General features: G+C 39.0%; 1 protein-coding gene and 1 non-coding gene across 2 annotated transcripts in view; one reads left to right on the top strand and one right to left on the bottom strand.

Moving 5' to 3' along the window:
* LOC128047740 (solute carrier organic anion transporter family member 1B3-like) overlaps positions 1–16,142 on the top strand; it is a 73,934-nt gene that overhangs the window by 18,212 nt on the left and 39,580 nt on the right. The window contains exon 2 of the mRNA XM_052640096.1: positions 13,211–13,352. Coding sequence (XP_052496056.1) covers positions 13,211–13,352 — 142 coding nt within the window. The remainder of the gene's footprint in view (positions 1–13,210; positions 13,353–16,142) is intronic.
* Positions 632–738, bottom strand: LOC128049094 (U6 spliceosomal RNA). Its single transcript, XR_008199465.1, has one exon. It is a non-coding gene; the product is annotated as a U6 spliceosomal RNA (small nuclear RNA).

The following is a 16,142-nucleotide window of genomic DNA, read 5'->3' as shown; positions in this document are numbered from 1 at the left end:
CTCCCCTGAATTTATTTTTCAGATTAGACCAATATTTATTGCAAAAATACAAGCAGGTTTTCTGATCCAAGTGCTTTGGCTCCTCTGATGCAAGGGTGTATTTGGATAAAAAATTGAGAGTTTAAGATAATACAATTCCAATCATATGTGTATACATATGCATTTCTAAAATTTATGTTTATATGCTGGGTCTTCATTGCTGCAGGGGTTTTTCTCTAGTTGCAGTGAGTGGAGGCTACTCTCTAGTTGTGTTCATGGGCTCCTCATTGCAGTAGCTTCTCTTGTTGTGTAGCACGGGCTCTGGGGCACACGGGCTTCAGTAGTTGCTGCGCTTGGGCTCAGTAGTCGTGGCTCCTAAGCTCTAAATCATGAGCTCAGTAGTTACGGCACACCGACTTAGTTGTTGTAAAGCGTGTGGGATCTTCCTGGATAGAGGATCAAGTCTGTGTCTCCTGCATTAGCAGGCAGATTCTTTTACCGCTGAGCTACCAGGGAAGCCCCTGCATATACATTTGGATCAGAACATTACACTGATGACCTACAGGCTTTTTTTTAAATTGTAGGCAAAATGTTCATTTCCTCTTGTCTATCCACACTTTAATATATTTCATAGATGTTAAGAAGTATCATAAAAAATATGGAACCCTTCACACACCTGCATGCCATCCTTGCACAGGGACCATACTTATCTTCTTTGTATTGTTCCAAATTTAGCATATGTGCTGCCAAAGCAAACACTCTCCCCTAAATTTTAATCTAAACTCTTTTTTCTCACTCTTCAGGGCAAAAGTACTGGGATGTCTTTTAAAAGAATTTTAACTTGTCTGAATAATGCTAACTGTGGCCTCACCTTAAAGCCTATAAGAAAAAGAAACTAACCTTAGGTGTCTCCTTGTAAGTGTCAACTCCTCTCCAGAATCTGACAGCTTTTTTGGCTCTCCCATGTTTTGGGGTGTTTTTTTTGTTTTCCCCTAAGACTTTGCAGGATCAGTCCAGTGGGAAGTTATTCAGCTACATTGGAGAACTAAATGTTTAAAAATCACCCTCAGCCTGCTGAGGATACTTAAGAAGAATAATGCAAAAAATAAGGTTTGATTCATGGAAATGTAAACAAATCTTGGTTTTATTGAGGAAGAAAAAAAAAGAGAGAGTTATGGAAAAGTTGTGGAGCAGGAATAAGTTGTTAATGTAACAAGCCTGAATATGGATTTAACTGTAAAGTTATCCACTGGTAAATCTCAAAACTGTTTCCATACAAAACTCTCTCTTGAGCACCAAACCTGCCTTACCTGTGGGTCTATCAGGTAGTTTATTTTTAGACATCTCAATTTTTTGTGAAGAGATGGTTTCATTGTCTTCCCTAAGACTTCTCTTTTTCTCATCCCAAGTAAAAGTATTACTACATAAAATGAAGCAAACTATAAGACAAAATTAGAATACTTATATTCTGTTATTTCCACATTTTATTAGTTCTCCTCTTAAACTTCTCCCAAGCATGTCTATAGCCTTCTGTTCCCCTTTTCCCATCTCTGTTCATCTTTCTTTCTGAAATCAGCTTCCAAACTAATTTCTTTGCCATAAATTCATCTTCCTCATGACTACAGAACTAGCCCTCTAAAATTTAATTTCCTTAGGTCACATTTAAAAATGCAGATTGATCTCCCAGAGGTTGACATATTTCTATCCTTATATTTCACCCACAGATATTCTTTTTGTTTTGCAAACGATCTGTGTTCTTCCACTACTCTGGGCTTTCTGTGAGTTTCTTACTTTGTTTAAAATGTTTATTTTCTTTTTCAGTTTCTAAGCTTCTTTTACTCCCTAAAGAATTCTTTCAAATGTTACCACATTTATAGGAACATTGACCCTTGCAGACAGAATTAACCACTGTCCTGTATACTCATAAATTTATACATGTATAGCAATTGCAGTACTCATTACATTATTATACTGGCATTATTTGTTTATTGGGCGAGGAATACGTTAATTCTTTGGGGGCAATTATTATGTCTTAATTGTTTTTACTTCCCTTCTTACCCTGTGTCTTTTTCCAACTCCAAAGCTTAGTGGAGTTAATTACCATACTGTAGTTTCTCAACAAATGTTTGCTGAGTAAATGAATTGAGGTTCAAATGAGTTTATGTTGTTGATTATGGCTGTACACATGGCAATGTGGAAACTTGGAACTGCCGCTGACCTTAATTCTAGAGCTTTTGCCATAATAAACAAAGGACTGACCTGCCACTTCAGTTCAGTTCAGTCGCTCGGTCGTGTCCAACTCTTTGCAACCCCATGAATTGCAGCACACCAGGCCTCCCTGTCCATCACCAACTCCCGGAGTTCACCCAAACTCACGTCCATCAAGTCGGTGATGCCATCTAGCCATCTCATCCTCTGTCGTCCCCTTCTCCTCCTGCCCCCAATCCCTCCCAGCATCAGAGTCTTTTCCAGTCAGTCAACTCTTCTCATGAGGTAGCCAAAGTATTGGAGTTTCAGCTTTAGCATCAGTCCTTCCAAAGAATACCCAGGACTGATCTCCTTTAGAATGGACTTGTTGGATCTCCTTGCAGTCCAAGGGACTCTCAAGATTCATGTGGATGTATGGCAAAATCAATACAATATTGTAAAGTAATTAGCCTCCAATTAAAATAAATAAATTTCTATTTTAAAAAATTTTTAAAAAGAGTCTTCTCCAACACCACAGTTCAAACTCATCAATTTTCAGCGCTCAGCTTTCTTCTCAGTCCAACTCTCACATCCATACATGACCAATGGAAAAACCATAGCCTTGACTAGACATACCTTTGTTGGCAAAGTAATGTCTCTGCTTTTCAATATGCTATCTAGGTTGATCATAACTTTCCTTCCAAGGAGTAAGAGTCTTTTAATTTCATGGCTGCAATCACCATCTGCAGTGATTTTGGAGCCCCAAAAAGTAAAGTCTGACACTGTTTCCACTGTTTTGCCATCTATTTCCCATGAAGTGATGGGACCAGATGCCATGATCTTCGTTTTCTGAATGTTGAGCTTTAAGTCAACTTTTTCACTCTCCTCTTCCACTTTCATCAAGAGGCTTTTTAGTTCCTCTTCACTTTCTGCCATAAGGGTGGTGTCATCTGCATATCTGAGATTATTGATATTTCTCCCAGCAATCTTGATTCCAGCTTGTGCTTCCTCCAGCCCAGCGTTTCTCATGATGTACTCTGCATATAAGTTAAATAAGCAGGGTGACAATATACAGCCTTGATGTACTCCTTCTCCTATTTGGAACCAGTCTGTTGTTCCATGTCCAGTTCTAACTGTTGCTTCCTGACCTGCATACAGGCTTCTCAAGAGGTAGGTCAAGTGGTCTGGTATTCCCATCTATCTCAGAATTTTCCACACTTAATTGTGATCCACACAGTCAAAGGCTTTGGCATAGTCAATAAAGCAGAAATAGATGTTTTTCTGGAACTCTCTTCCTTTTCCCATGATCCAGCAGATGTTGGCAATTTGATCTCTGATTCCTCTGCTTTTTCTAAAGCCAGCTTGAACATCTGGAAGTTCATGGTTCACATATTGCTGAAGCCTGGCTTGGAGAATTTTGAGCATTACTTTACTAGCATGTGAGATGAGTGCAATTGTGCTGTAGTTTGAGCATTCTTTATTTCAGGTAAATGCTGACTTTACCTTTTATCTCAGTACTAGTTGTGTCTTTCTGCCTGTGATATTTTAAAATGTATTTGGTAATTGTGAATATTTGTATTTCTGTTCTGAAATCTCTCAGTCTTAAATTCTCTATCCTCATGGCATCAGTCTTTTAATATTTTTCATTGAAGAAATTAGTTTTTTATTAGGTAATTATTTATGTTCTAAGAATGTCACCATACCGTTCTTTCTCTGAACTTCAGCCCCACATTAAGAACATGGCTAAAATGCTCACAGCTCAGGTTATAGTTAGAATAAAAGAAAGCACATTTATAAATCTATCTACAGTAACTCATTCCATATCTTTCTAAAATCCAGTTTATGAAGAATCCTATTGTAGCCCTTGTGTTTGCACCTGTTATTATTTTCTTCTTTGTAAAGCCAATTTAGAATTATATCATGCAAATTTTGATTTTTATGAATCTCTTGTTTTGAGCTAATCTTCCTTTTAAGATTGAAAATAAGCACATTGCAAAACCTTTTTCAGAACTTTTAGAAAGCTGCTCTTATATAGAACAAGTTTTACTTCTGGTCACACTTATATCTGCTTTAATGAGATAATGTCCTGTTACTTTCTAAAACCCCTTCTCTTTGATTGTACCAATTAGAGCTTTGATGATCAGGACTTAGATAAGAGTTTGCCTCACTATTTCTTTAATAATCAATAAATCATTTTGTCAGTGTGCTCATTACTGATTCTGCAGCAACTCAAATAGTGCCTGACAAAAAATGTGTTTGGCTAAATGATCAGAGTTCTATTTTTAACTGAATGAATTTACAGCCAAAAGCTGAGTGATGACAGCTCACAGTGATAATAAAATCAGACATTTATCAATGCTTATTACATGCTAAAAATTTTATGTATATTATTTTAATTAATCTTCATAATAATTTTATTGTAATTATCTCCATCTAAAAGCTGAAAATCTAAAATATGAGAGGTTTCACTCCATGTAAACTGTATACCATACAATTTATTCAGCAACCAAAAATCGTTTATGGAGTACATACTCATAATGTGTCAGGCATCTGAGTTTGATAAAAAGCCTGATAACATTTTTTTTTCTATTTATTACAGAAGGAAAGGTATAACTTGACTTTCAGTTCAATACAGCACACTGTGAATAATAAGGCTGAAGCCATGTCCTCCTCCCTCCAATTTTAATAAAAATGTAAAAGATATTAAAAGCAACTTGTGGATGTGCTAGAAAACAAGAAGAGATACATTGTGTAAATCAGAAACTATAAGAGTTTTTGAAAAACTAAGAAGGAAAAAGAATTAGGCTAAAGAAAGAAATCACATTCTAATATAAGTGCAGGAGAAGAAAGCTGAAAAAATATGGATGTGACTCCAAGGGTGCTTCAAAGGCAAAAGCCAGTGATCATGGGATCAAGACAGGTCCCAGAGACAAGCAGCAGGCATCTGTATAGTGTGTTCCACTCATTCAGTCAGAGAAAACATGCCTCTTTCCTTGTTTAACTTTCACCTGATTGTCAAATTACCCTCCCACCCCAACTTAGTCCAAGCAGCAAGCTGCAGAGGCATCTATCCTGGGCAGGAAAAGTGAGTGTAGGTGGATGCCTGGGCATATGGAGCTGAACAATGTCTCTAGTGGCTGCTGACACCCATGGAGAAGTGAAGGCCCACATGCAGATTAACTATTGATTTATTGCTTTAGTCACTACAACATGCCTGACTCTTATGCGACCCTGTGAACTGTAGTCTGCCAGGCTTCTCTGTCCATTCAATGCTGGAACAGGTTGCCATTTCTTTCTCTGGGAAATCTTTTTGACCCAGGAATCAAACCTGGGTCTCCTGCATTTACAGGCTGATTCTTTAGCACTCAGCCACCCTGCTGCCAAAGACCGCTGCCTCTTCATCCCAGATAGGCTTCACAAAGACTGAACATTCAAAGACAAGGAAAGGGAGCTTCCATATGCAAAACAAAGCAGGCAGGCAAGAATCACCAGATATTTTATTTACTTCACCACTCTTGAAAAGAGGCAACAAACTCAATAAATTAAAAAATTCACCCATGGCTGTACATACACACACACACAGGTACACACACATAACTGTGTATATGTATATATACATATCTATAAGATTTATTTACTTATAGTTATATATATTTATAAAAAGAACAGAACTTTAAAATTAGCAGACGGTAGGGGAGAGGAATGGAGGAGGAAATGCTCACCAGGAAGTTCTACATCTGTATAAAATTTCATATATCAGGGGATGACGAAAGTGAAGAGAAGTTACAGAGGGGGAAAATGAACCTATGTAGTAACGTACCTCTATCTGTCAGCCACAGTGACAGTTTGAATATATCCAGTAGCACATGTTACTTCTCTCAGCAGAAAGCTACCCACATTTTTTAAATGGGAAAATACACTTTCTATAGTTTTAAAGACATATGATGATAAATTTATTGTCTTAACCAATTTTTAAAGGTACAGCTCAGTGGTGTTAAGTATCTTTGTGTTGTTTACAACAAATCTCTAGATTTTTTCATCTTGCAACACTGAAATACTTACTAAACACTAATATTCTGTTGTCTTCGCCTGGTTTTGGGGACCCATATTTTGCATTTATGATTTTGGTTACTTTAAATACTTCACACGAGTGAAATCATACAGTATTTGTCCCTTTATGACTGGCTGACTTCGTTTAGCATGTCTTTGAGGCTCAGCCATGCTGTAGCATGTAATGGGATTTCCTTCCTTGTAGCAAAAGAAGAGAAGCGAAAAGCAAATGAGAAAAAGAAAGATAAACCCATATGAATGTGGAGTTCCAAAGAATAGCAAGGAGAGATAAGAAAGCCTTCCTGAGTGATCAGTGCAAATAAATAGAGGAAAATAATACAATGGGAAAGACTAGAGATCTCCCCAAGAAAATTAGAGATACCAAGGGAACATTTCATGCAAAGATGGGCTCAATAAAAGACCGAAATGATATGGACCTAATAGAAGCAGAAGATATTAAGAAGAGGTGGTAAGAATACACTGAAAAACTGTACAAAAAAGATCTTCTTAACCCAGATAATCATGGTGGTGTGATCACTCACTTGGAGCCAGAATCCTGGAATGTGAAGTCAAGTGGGCCTTAGGGAAGCATCACTATGAACAAAGCTAGTGGAGGTGATGAAATTCCAGTTGAACTATTTCAAATCCTAAAAGATGATGCTGTGAAAGTGCTGCACTCAATATGCCAGCAAATTTGGAAAACCTCATTGGTGGCCATAAGACTCGAAAAGGTCAGTTTTCATTCCAATACCAAAGAATGCTCAAACTACCACACAATTGCACCCATCTCACACGTTAGCAAAATAATGCTCAAAATTCTCCAAGCCAGGCTTCAGCAATATGTGAACCGTGAACTTCCAGATGTTCAAGCTCGTTTGAGAAAAGGCAGAGGAATCAGAGATCAAATTGCCAACATCTGCTGGATCATGGAAAAAGCAAGAGAGTTCCAGAAAAACATCTATTTCTGCTTTATTGACTATGCCAAAGCCTTTGACTGTGTGGATCACAATAAACTGCGGAAAATTCTGAAAGAGATGGGAATACCAGACCACCTGACCTGCCTCTTGAGAAGCCTGTATGCAGGTCAGGAAGCAACAGTTAGAACTGGACATGGAACAACAGACTGGTTCCAAATAGGAAAAAGAGTACATCAAGGTTGCATATTATCACCCTGCTTATTTAACTTATATGCAGAGTACATCATGAGAAACACTGGGCTGGAAGAAGCACAAGCTGGAATCAAGATTGCCAGGAGAAATATCAATAACCTCAGATATGCAGATGACACCACCCTTATGGCAGAAAAGTGAAGAAAAACTAAAGAGCCTCTTGACGAAAGTGAAAGAGGAGAGTGAAAAAGTTGGCTTAAAGTTCAACATTCAGAAAACTAAGATCATGGCATCTGGTCCCATTACTTCAAGGCAAATAGATGGGGAAACAGTGGAAGCCGTGTCAGACTTTTTTTTGGAGGGGGCTCCAAAATCACTGCAGATGGTGGTTGCAGCCATGAAATTAAAAGACGCTTACTCCTTGGAAGGAAAGTTATGACCAACCTAGCATATTGAAAAGCAGAGACATTACTTTGCCAACAAAGATCCATCTTGTCAAGACTCTGTTTTTTCCAGTAGTCATGTATGGGTGTGATAGTTGGACTATAAAGAAAGCTGAGCATGGAAGAACTGATGTTTTTGAACTGTGGTGTTGGAGAAGACTCTCGAGAGTCCCTTAGACTGCAAAGAGATCCAACCAGTCCATCGTAAAGGAGATCAGTCCTGGGTGTTCATTGGAAGGACTGATGCTGAAGCTGAAACTCCAATACTTTGGCCACCTCATGCAAAGAGTTGACTCATTGGAAAAGACCCTGATGTTGGGAAAGATTGTGGGCAGGAGGAACAGGGTACAACAGAGGATGAGATGGCTGGATGGCATCACTGACTCGATGGACATGAGTTTGAGTGAACTCCGGGAGTTGGTGATGGACAGAGAGGCCTGGTGTGCTGCAATTCATGGGGTCACAAAGAGTCGTACGTGACTGAGCAACTGAACTGACCTGAACTGAAGGCTGCATAATATTCCATTACATGTATGTGCCATGTTTTCCTCATCCTTTCATTTGTCGATGGACATTTGCATTCCTTCTAACTCCTGGATATTTTGAATAATGCTGTAATAAACATGGATACACAAATACCTCTTCAAGATTATTCTTTTAAGTCTTTTGGCTGTATACCCAGAAGTGGGATTGCTGTATCATATGAACATTCTATGAATCTACATGAAAGCTTTCCCTGCAGAAAGAAAAGCAAAAACAAAGAACCTGAGACAGTATAATAAACATGAAAGGCTTGAGGTACATGCACCAAGAACACCAAGAAGGCTAGGGTTTCTGTAGGGGAATAAGCAAGGACTGAAGCTACAGAAGATGAGATTTGAAAGTAAAAGAGAGCAGGGGAGAGGAGAGATTATTTCAAACCTTGGAGGACTTTGTGAAGATGAGATATTACTATGAGTGAGATGGAAAAACAGAGAATGCTGGCCTGATCTACTTTTCATTTTGAAAGAATCTTCCTACCTAATGTGTTGAGAAGAAATAGTAGGCAAACAAGAGCAGAAGCAGAAAGGTCTACACGGATAAAGATATGGTATCTATATACACTGGAATATTACTCAACCATAAAAATGAGTGAAATTTGGTCATTTATAGTGATGTGGATAAACCTAGAGCCTGTTACACAAAGTGAAGTAAGTCAGAAAAACAAATATTGTATATTAATGCATATACATGGAATCTAGAAAAATAGTACCGATTGACGTATATGCAGGGCAGGAATGGAGATGTAGACATAGAGATCGGACTTGTGGACACAGCAGGGGAAGAAGACGGTGAGATGAATTAGAGAGTAGCACTGACATGTATACACTACCATGTGTAAAACAAATAGCTAGTGGGAAGCTGCTGTATGTAGCACAGCGAGCTCAGCACTGCTCTGTGATGACCTGAAAGAGTGGGATGGAAGAGAGAAGGGATCCTCAAGAAGGAGGTTTTATATATTTTATATATATATATATATATATATATATATATATATATATATAAAGTACACATATACATATAGCTGATTAACATCATTGTATCGCAAAGAGTCGGACACGACTGAGCGACTGAACTGAACTGAACTGACCGATAGCAGAAACCAAAGCAACTTTATAAAGAAATTATAGTCTAGTGGCTCAGACTATAAAGAATCTGTCTGCAACAAAGGGGACTCAGGTTCAATTTCTGGGTCACGAAGATCCACTGGAGAAGGTAATGGACAGAAGAGCCTGGCGTGCTACAGTCCACGGAGTCACAAAAAGTTGGACACAATTGAGCAACTAACATACTCCAATTAAAAAATAAATGAAATGGTAAAAAAAAAAAAAAAGAAGAAGCAGAAAGGTCTTCTAGGAGGCTACTGCAGTGCTCCATTCTAGACATGATGTTGCCCACCACTTTGCAGAGTAGGAGGCAATGAGAAGGAGCTGTCTTAATCAGCTTGGGCTGCTATAACAGAATACCATAGACTAGCTGTTTTAAAAAGCAGAAATTTTATTTCTCACAGTTCTGGAGGCTAGGCATCTGTGATCAGGGTACCAGCATGATTGGGTTCTGTCGGGAACCATCTTCCTTGTTTTCAGATGATAATCTTCTTGCTGTGTCCTCACATGGCAGAGAGAGAAACATATCCTATCATGAGGGCTCCACTCTCATGGCCCAATTATAGGTATGAAGCGAAGTGAAGTGAAGTCGTTCAGTTGTGTCCGACTCTTTGCGACCCCATGGACAGTAGCCTACCAGGCTCCTCCCTCCATGGGATTCTCCAGGCAAGAGTACTGGAGTGGGTTGCCATTTCCTTCTCCAGGGGGTCTTCCCAACCCAGGGATCGAACCTGGGTCTCCCTCATTCCAGGCAGATGCTTTAACCTCTGAGCCACCAGGGAAGCCCTTAATTATAGGTATACCACTTTTCAAAAGTTCGCTTCACATCATTTATGTTTATGAAAGACCTGCATTAGTACCTGTTTGTGCTAACTGAAAGAAATTCAAACAGAAGTTTTGCTTTTACAAGGAATGGCAAAAAGCAAAAATAGCATTTAGCCTTGGTCACCTTGAATAATGGCAGCAGCATTTCTAATCTCCTTCCCTGAAAACTACACTTAGCATTTCAGCATGAAGCTGCCATATGTTTGAACTGTGCTTGCAAGCATCTGTGCTTTATCTAGATTTGTTTTGTGCATTTGTTAACAAGATGTGTCCTAAGGAAATAGATTATTTCCCATCTTAGCTTATGAAAATTTCAAAGGAATGCTTTGCTTTTGAATAGTGGGGAAAACTTGTATCACCCCAACACCCCATCTTGAAATATCATCACTAGGGATTAGAGTCTCAACATATGGATTTTGTGGAGACACTAACAGGCAGTTGATAACAGGATGATATTTTAATACTAGATGTAAGAGGAATTTGCTAATGGATATAAATGTGGACCATAAAAAATATGAGTCCATAATTTTTTTTAATCAAATTGAGAATAAAACATCGATAACCAGTGGGGTTAAAAGTCTTGTTTTCTAAAAACACTGACTATATTGCTTTGTTGTCTTCATGTTAATTTGGTTTGCTCCAATATTAGTGAGGTTTTATGAATGAAAAATATTTTCAGCTGGCTTCCTAGAAAAGACTTTTGAAAATGTCTAGTTACTTCCCTCACTGTTGATCTTTGCTATTTACTTGGGGCTAAAGAACAGTTTGTCCTCATGGCCATCTCATAACATTATCTAGCTTCTTAGGCTTTACAAATAGCTGTGAAAAGAAGAGAGGCAAAAAGCAAAGGAGAAAAGGAAAGATATACCCATTTGAATGCAGAATTCCAAAGAATAGCAAGGAGAGATAAGAAAGCCTTCCTTAGTAATCAGTGCAAAGAAATAGAGGAAAATAATACAATGGGAAAGACTACAGATCTCTCCAAGAAAATTAGAGATACCAAGGAACATTTGATGGAAAGATGGGCTCAATAAAGGACAGAAATGGTAGGGACCTAACAGAAGCAGAAGATATTAAGAAGAGGTGGCAAGAATACACTGAAGAACTGCACAAAAAAGATCTTCATGACCCAGATAATCATGATGGTGTGATCACTCACACTCACCTAGAGCCAGACATCCTGGAATGTGAAGTCAAGTGGGCCTTAGGGAAGCATTATTACAAACAAAGTTAGTGGAGATGATGGAATTTCTGTTGAGCTACTTCAAATCCTAAAAGATGATGCTGTGAAAATGCTGCACTCAATATGCCACCAAGTTTGGAAAACTTAGCAGTGGCCACAGGACTCGAAAAGGTCAATTTTCATTCCAATCCCAAAGAAAGGCAATGCCAAAGAATGCTCAAACTACCTCACAATTGCACTCATCTCACAAAAGTAATGCTCAAAATTCTTGAAGCCAGGCTTCAGCAATACATGAACCATGAACTTCTAGATGTTCAAGCTGGTTTGAGAAAAGGCACAGGAATCAGAGATCGGATTGCCAACATCTGCTGGATCATCAAAAAAAAAAAAGAAAAGGGAGTTCCAGAGAAACATCTATTTCTGCTTTATTGACTATGCCAAAGCCTTTGACTGTGTGGATCACAATAAACTGGAAAATTCTGAAAGAGATGGGAATACCAGACCACCTGACCTGCCTCTTGAGAAGCCTGTATGCAGGTCAGGAAGCAACAGTTGGAACTGGACATGGAACAACAGACTGGTTCCAAATAGGAAAAAGAATACGTCAAGTCTGTATATTGTCACCCTGCTTATTTAACTTATACGCAGAGTACATCATGAGAAATGCTGGTCTGGGTGAAGCACAAGCTGGAATCAAGATTGCCAAGAGAAATATCAATAACCTCACATATGCAGATGACACCACCCTTATGGCAGAAAGTGAAGAAAAACTAAAGAGCCTCTTGACGAAAGTGAAAGAAGAGAGTGAAAAAGTTGGCTTAAAGTTCAACATTCAGAAAACTAAGATCATGGCATCTAATCCCATCACTTAATGGCAAATAGATGGGGAAACAGTGGGTGACTTTATTTTTTTGTACTCCAAAATCACTGCAGGTGGTGATTGCAGCCATGAAATTAAAAGATGCTTACTCCTTGGAAGGAAAGTTATGACCAACCTAGATAGCATCTTAAAAAGCAGAGGCATTACTTTGTCAACAAAGGTCCATCTAGTCAAGGCTATGGTTTTTCCAGTAGTCATGTATGGATGTGAGAGTTGGGCTGTGAAGAAAGCTGAGCACTGAAGAATTGATGCTTTTGAACTGTGGTGTTGGAGAAGACTCTTGAGAGTCCCTTGGACTGCAAGGTGATCCAAACAGTCTATCCTAAATGAAATCAGTCCTGAATATTCATTGAAAGGACTGATGTTTAAGCTGAAACTCTGATACTTTGGCCACCTGATGTGAAGAGCTGACTCACTTGAAAAGATCCTGATGCATTGAAAGATTGAGGGCAGGAGGATAAGGGGATGACAGAGGATGAGATGGCTGGATGGCATCACGGACTCGATGGACGTGAGTCTGAGTGAACTCCGGGAGATGGTGATGGCCAGGGAGGCCTGGCGTGCTGCGGTTCATGGGGTCACAAAGAGTTGAACACGGCTTAGCGAATGAACTGAACTGAACTGAGAAATCAACTAATGACATTAACTTAAAGAAAAATTCAACTTTGTCCTACTCTAATAATCTGAAGCTGTAATCAAGTTAGAAAATGATGCTTTATGGATATAGTTATGTTAATGTTAAAAGGACTAACAAGTACCAATTGAAATAGAAGAAAGTGAGTATTCTTTTAACACACACATGCACACACATACAATACTAAGAAGAGAGCGTTTCAAATTCTGTATATATATGTAAGCACTATGGGATCTTATGATTAATCATTTTTCCCTTTCCTGCTTTTCCTTAGATGTTTTTGGCAGCCCTGTCACTCAGCTTTATTTCTAAGGCACTGGGTGCAATCATTATGAAAAGTTCCATCACTCAAATAGAAAGGAGATTTGACATATCATCTTCTACTGTTGGCTTAATTGATGGAAGCTTTGAAATTGGTAAGTTTTATATGCATTTTGATTATTTAGTAATCAGAATTGCAGGAGTGAAAACTGTTAATATATGCTCTCCACTACTGATCCTTAACCAGAGGTAAGGATCCCCACTCCCCTGCCATGGCAATTTGGTAGTATCTGCAGACATTTTGGTTGTCATCACCGAGGGTTAGGGAATGGTACTGGCATCTAGTGGTGGAGGCCAGAGATGCCTTCAAACATCCCGCAATGCCCAAGGCAGCTCCAAACCAAAGAATTACCTAGTCCAAAATGTCAAAAGCATAGAGGTTAAACAGCTCTGATTTACACACGCTCACGGTCTGTGAACTAATATTTTGCAGGGTTTTAACCTTCCTTTTCTCAAGATTCACTAGTGCAAAAAAAGGTTGGAGAGAGGACTATGATTCTGATGATTTAGGGAGGAAGGAACAGTTTTGAAGCAATGTTTGTCAGCTTCTACTGTTTGAAAAAAGTAAAAGTGTTAGTCAGTTGTGTCTGACTCTTTGTGACTCCATGGACTGTAGCCCACTAGGTGCCTCTGTCCCTAGAGTTCTCCAAGATTACTGGAGTGGGTAGTCATTCCTTTCTCCAGGGGGATCTTTGCAACCCAGGAATCAAACCCAGGTGTCTTGCATTGCAGACTGATTCTTTACTATCTGAGCCATCATATCCCAATTCCAGGTTCACAAACACATGTCCCCCTGCAGTTTCAAAGCTGTTTAAATGCATTCCTAGGACACAACGTACTATCTGTGAATGTTGACATCTTTAGCTGTTTTTCCTACAGCTAAATAGCTGTAGGACAAAAACACTTCAGGAAAGATATTTACTCAATGCATTTTTCATTCACCTTTCAGTTCAGTTCAGTTCAGTCCCTCAGTTGTGTCCGATTCTTTGAGACCCCATAAATCACAGCATGCCAGGCCTCCCTGTCCATCACCAACTCCCAGCGTTCACTCAAACTCATGTCGATCAAGTCGGTGATGCCATCCAGCCATCTCATCCTCTGTCGCCCCTTCTCCTCCTGCCCCCAATCCCTCCCAGCATCAGAGTCTTTTTCAGTGAGTCAACTCTCCACATGAGGTGGCCAAAGTATTGGAGTTTCGGCATCAGTCCTTCCAATGAACACCCAGGACTAATCTCCTTTAGGATGGACTGGTGGGACCTCCTTGCAGTCCAAGGGACTCTCAAGAGTCTTCTCCAACACCACAGTTCAAAAGCATCAATTCTTCGGCACTCAGCTTTCTTCACAGTCCAACTCTCACATCCATACATGACCACTGGGAAAACCATAGCCTTGACTAGATGGACCTTAGTTGGCAAAGTAATGTCTCTGCTTTCGAATATACTGTCTAGGTTGGTCATAACTTTCCTTCCAAGGAGTAAGCATCCTTTAATTTCATGGCTGCAATCACCATCTACAGTGATTTTAGAGCCAAAAAAAATAAAGTCTGACACTGTTTCCAGTGTTTCTCCATCTATTTCCCATGAAGTAGCATTCTTTAAATTCTTATAAAGTACCTTTCATGGTCCTAGAAGCCAGAAGTATAAGAAAAGAATAAACACTGTATGGTATCTGCTCTAAAAGAACGTACATACCACTGACAAAAGAGATAAATGAACAGAGGGTTCAATCCCTGGTTGAGGAATTGCAATCCCACATGGAGCATTGTCACGGTCTTTGTAGAACAGGACCTGGGGACTGGAGTTGAAAAGAAGAAGGACGCAGGGGACACAAGTCTCAAGTGAAACAAGGGTACTGTATTTGCAGAAAAGCATGCTTATATATCTGCAATAAAATGATTACTCAGCCATTAAAATGAATTAAATTCCACCAGTTGTGACAAAATGGACCTAAAAGATCATTGAAGGGAGTCACTGAAGGGAATCCAAGCAGATGCTCTTTACCATGATCTCAGTCCTGAGAACTGCTGCGTGCATCTCTGCTTGTTCCTGTTATCCAGGAACTGATAAGGAACAGAGAGTCCTTAAGAAACAGCACACAAAGGAATAAAACAACATATTGGCTCCCTTAAAGTTGAACGTCCCCTGACAATTCCCCCTTTTTTATTTTTTCATAAATGGGGGTGACTCTAGATACTTTTGTGAAAATGGCTCTGACCAATTGAGTTTGTTTAGTTTGAACAATTTTAGTTGAAAAGTATCAGTATACTACAAATAGAATCACCAGGATAATTATCAGAATTATAGTTCCAGACCCAATACTATGTGTAATGTTTTGAAACCATCTTTGAGGGTCTAGCCCAGATAATTGATCAGCTAGCTGTTTAGCTAAGGTTTTCAAATTGTTGGAAGAGAGTAGACTCTTAGAGAAGGTTTCAAAGATTTACTGTGCAATAATTGTACATTTAGGGAAGCATTATTATGTATATCTTGTAAATGAAATTTGATTTGTTCCCAGTTGTAAGCACTATCATTGAACTGAACAGGAGTGATACAAAATTGAGTAGAATTACAATCACAATTTAATAATACTTGTTTTTGTAAATCTATTAATTGATCTCCAACCCAGTGGATGACTGTTTCTAATTCCTGATATTTATCTTGAACTTTTTCATCTATCTGAACCTGAGTGACCCATAGAGTATGAGCATCTTTATTCCAATTTTGAATGAAGTTTTGTGTTTGAATTGAAGTTTGTAAAGCAATATCTGCAACAGCAGCAGTGGTGCAAATGGCTAATAACCCCAAAATGCCAAGAATTTACCATCCAATGAATCGCTTAGATCATCAGAGTAATTTAGTGAGTAACCAGGAGGCAAGTCCTGCCAT

The sequence above is a fragment of the Budorcas taxicolor genome, chromosome 5 (assembly GCF_023091745.1).
Source record: "Budorcas taxicolor isolate Tak-1 chromosome 5, Takin1.1, whole genome shotgun sequence".
Lineage (NCBI taxonomy): Eukaryota > Metazoa > Chordata > Mammalia > Artiodactyla > Bovidae > Budorcas > Budorcas taxicolor.
The sequence above is the reverse complement of the archived record's forward strand: the minus strand, read 5'-3'. Positions and strand labels throughout refer to the sequence as shown.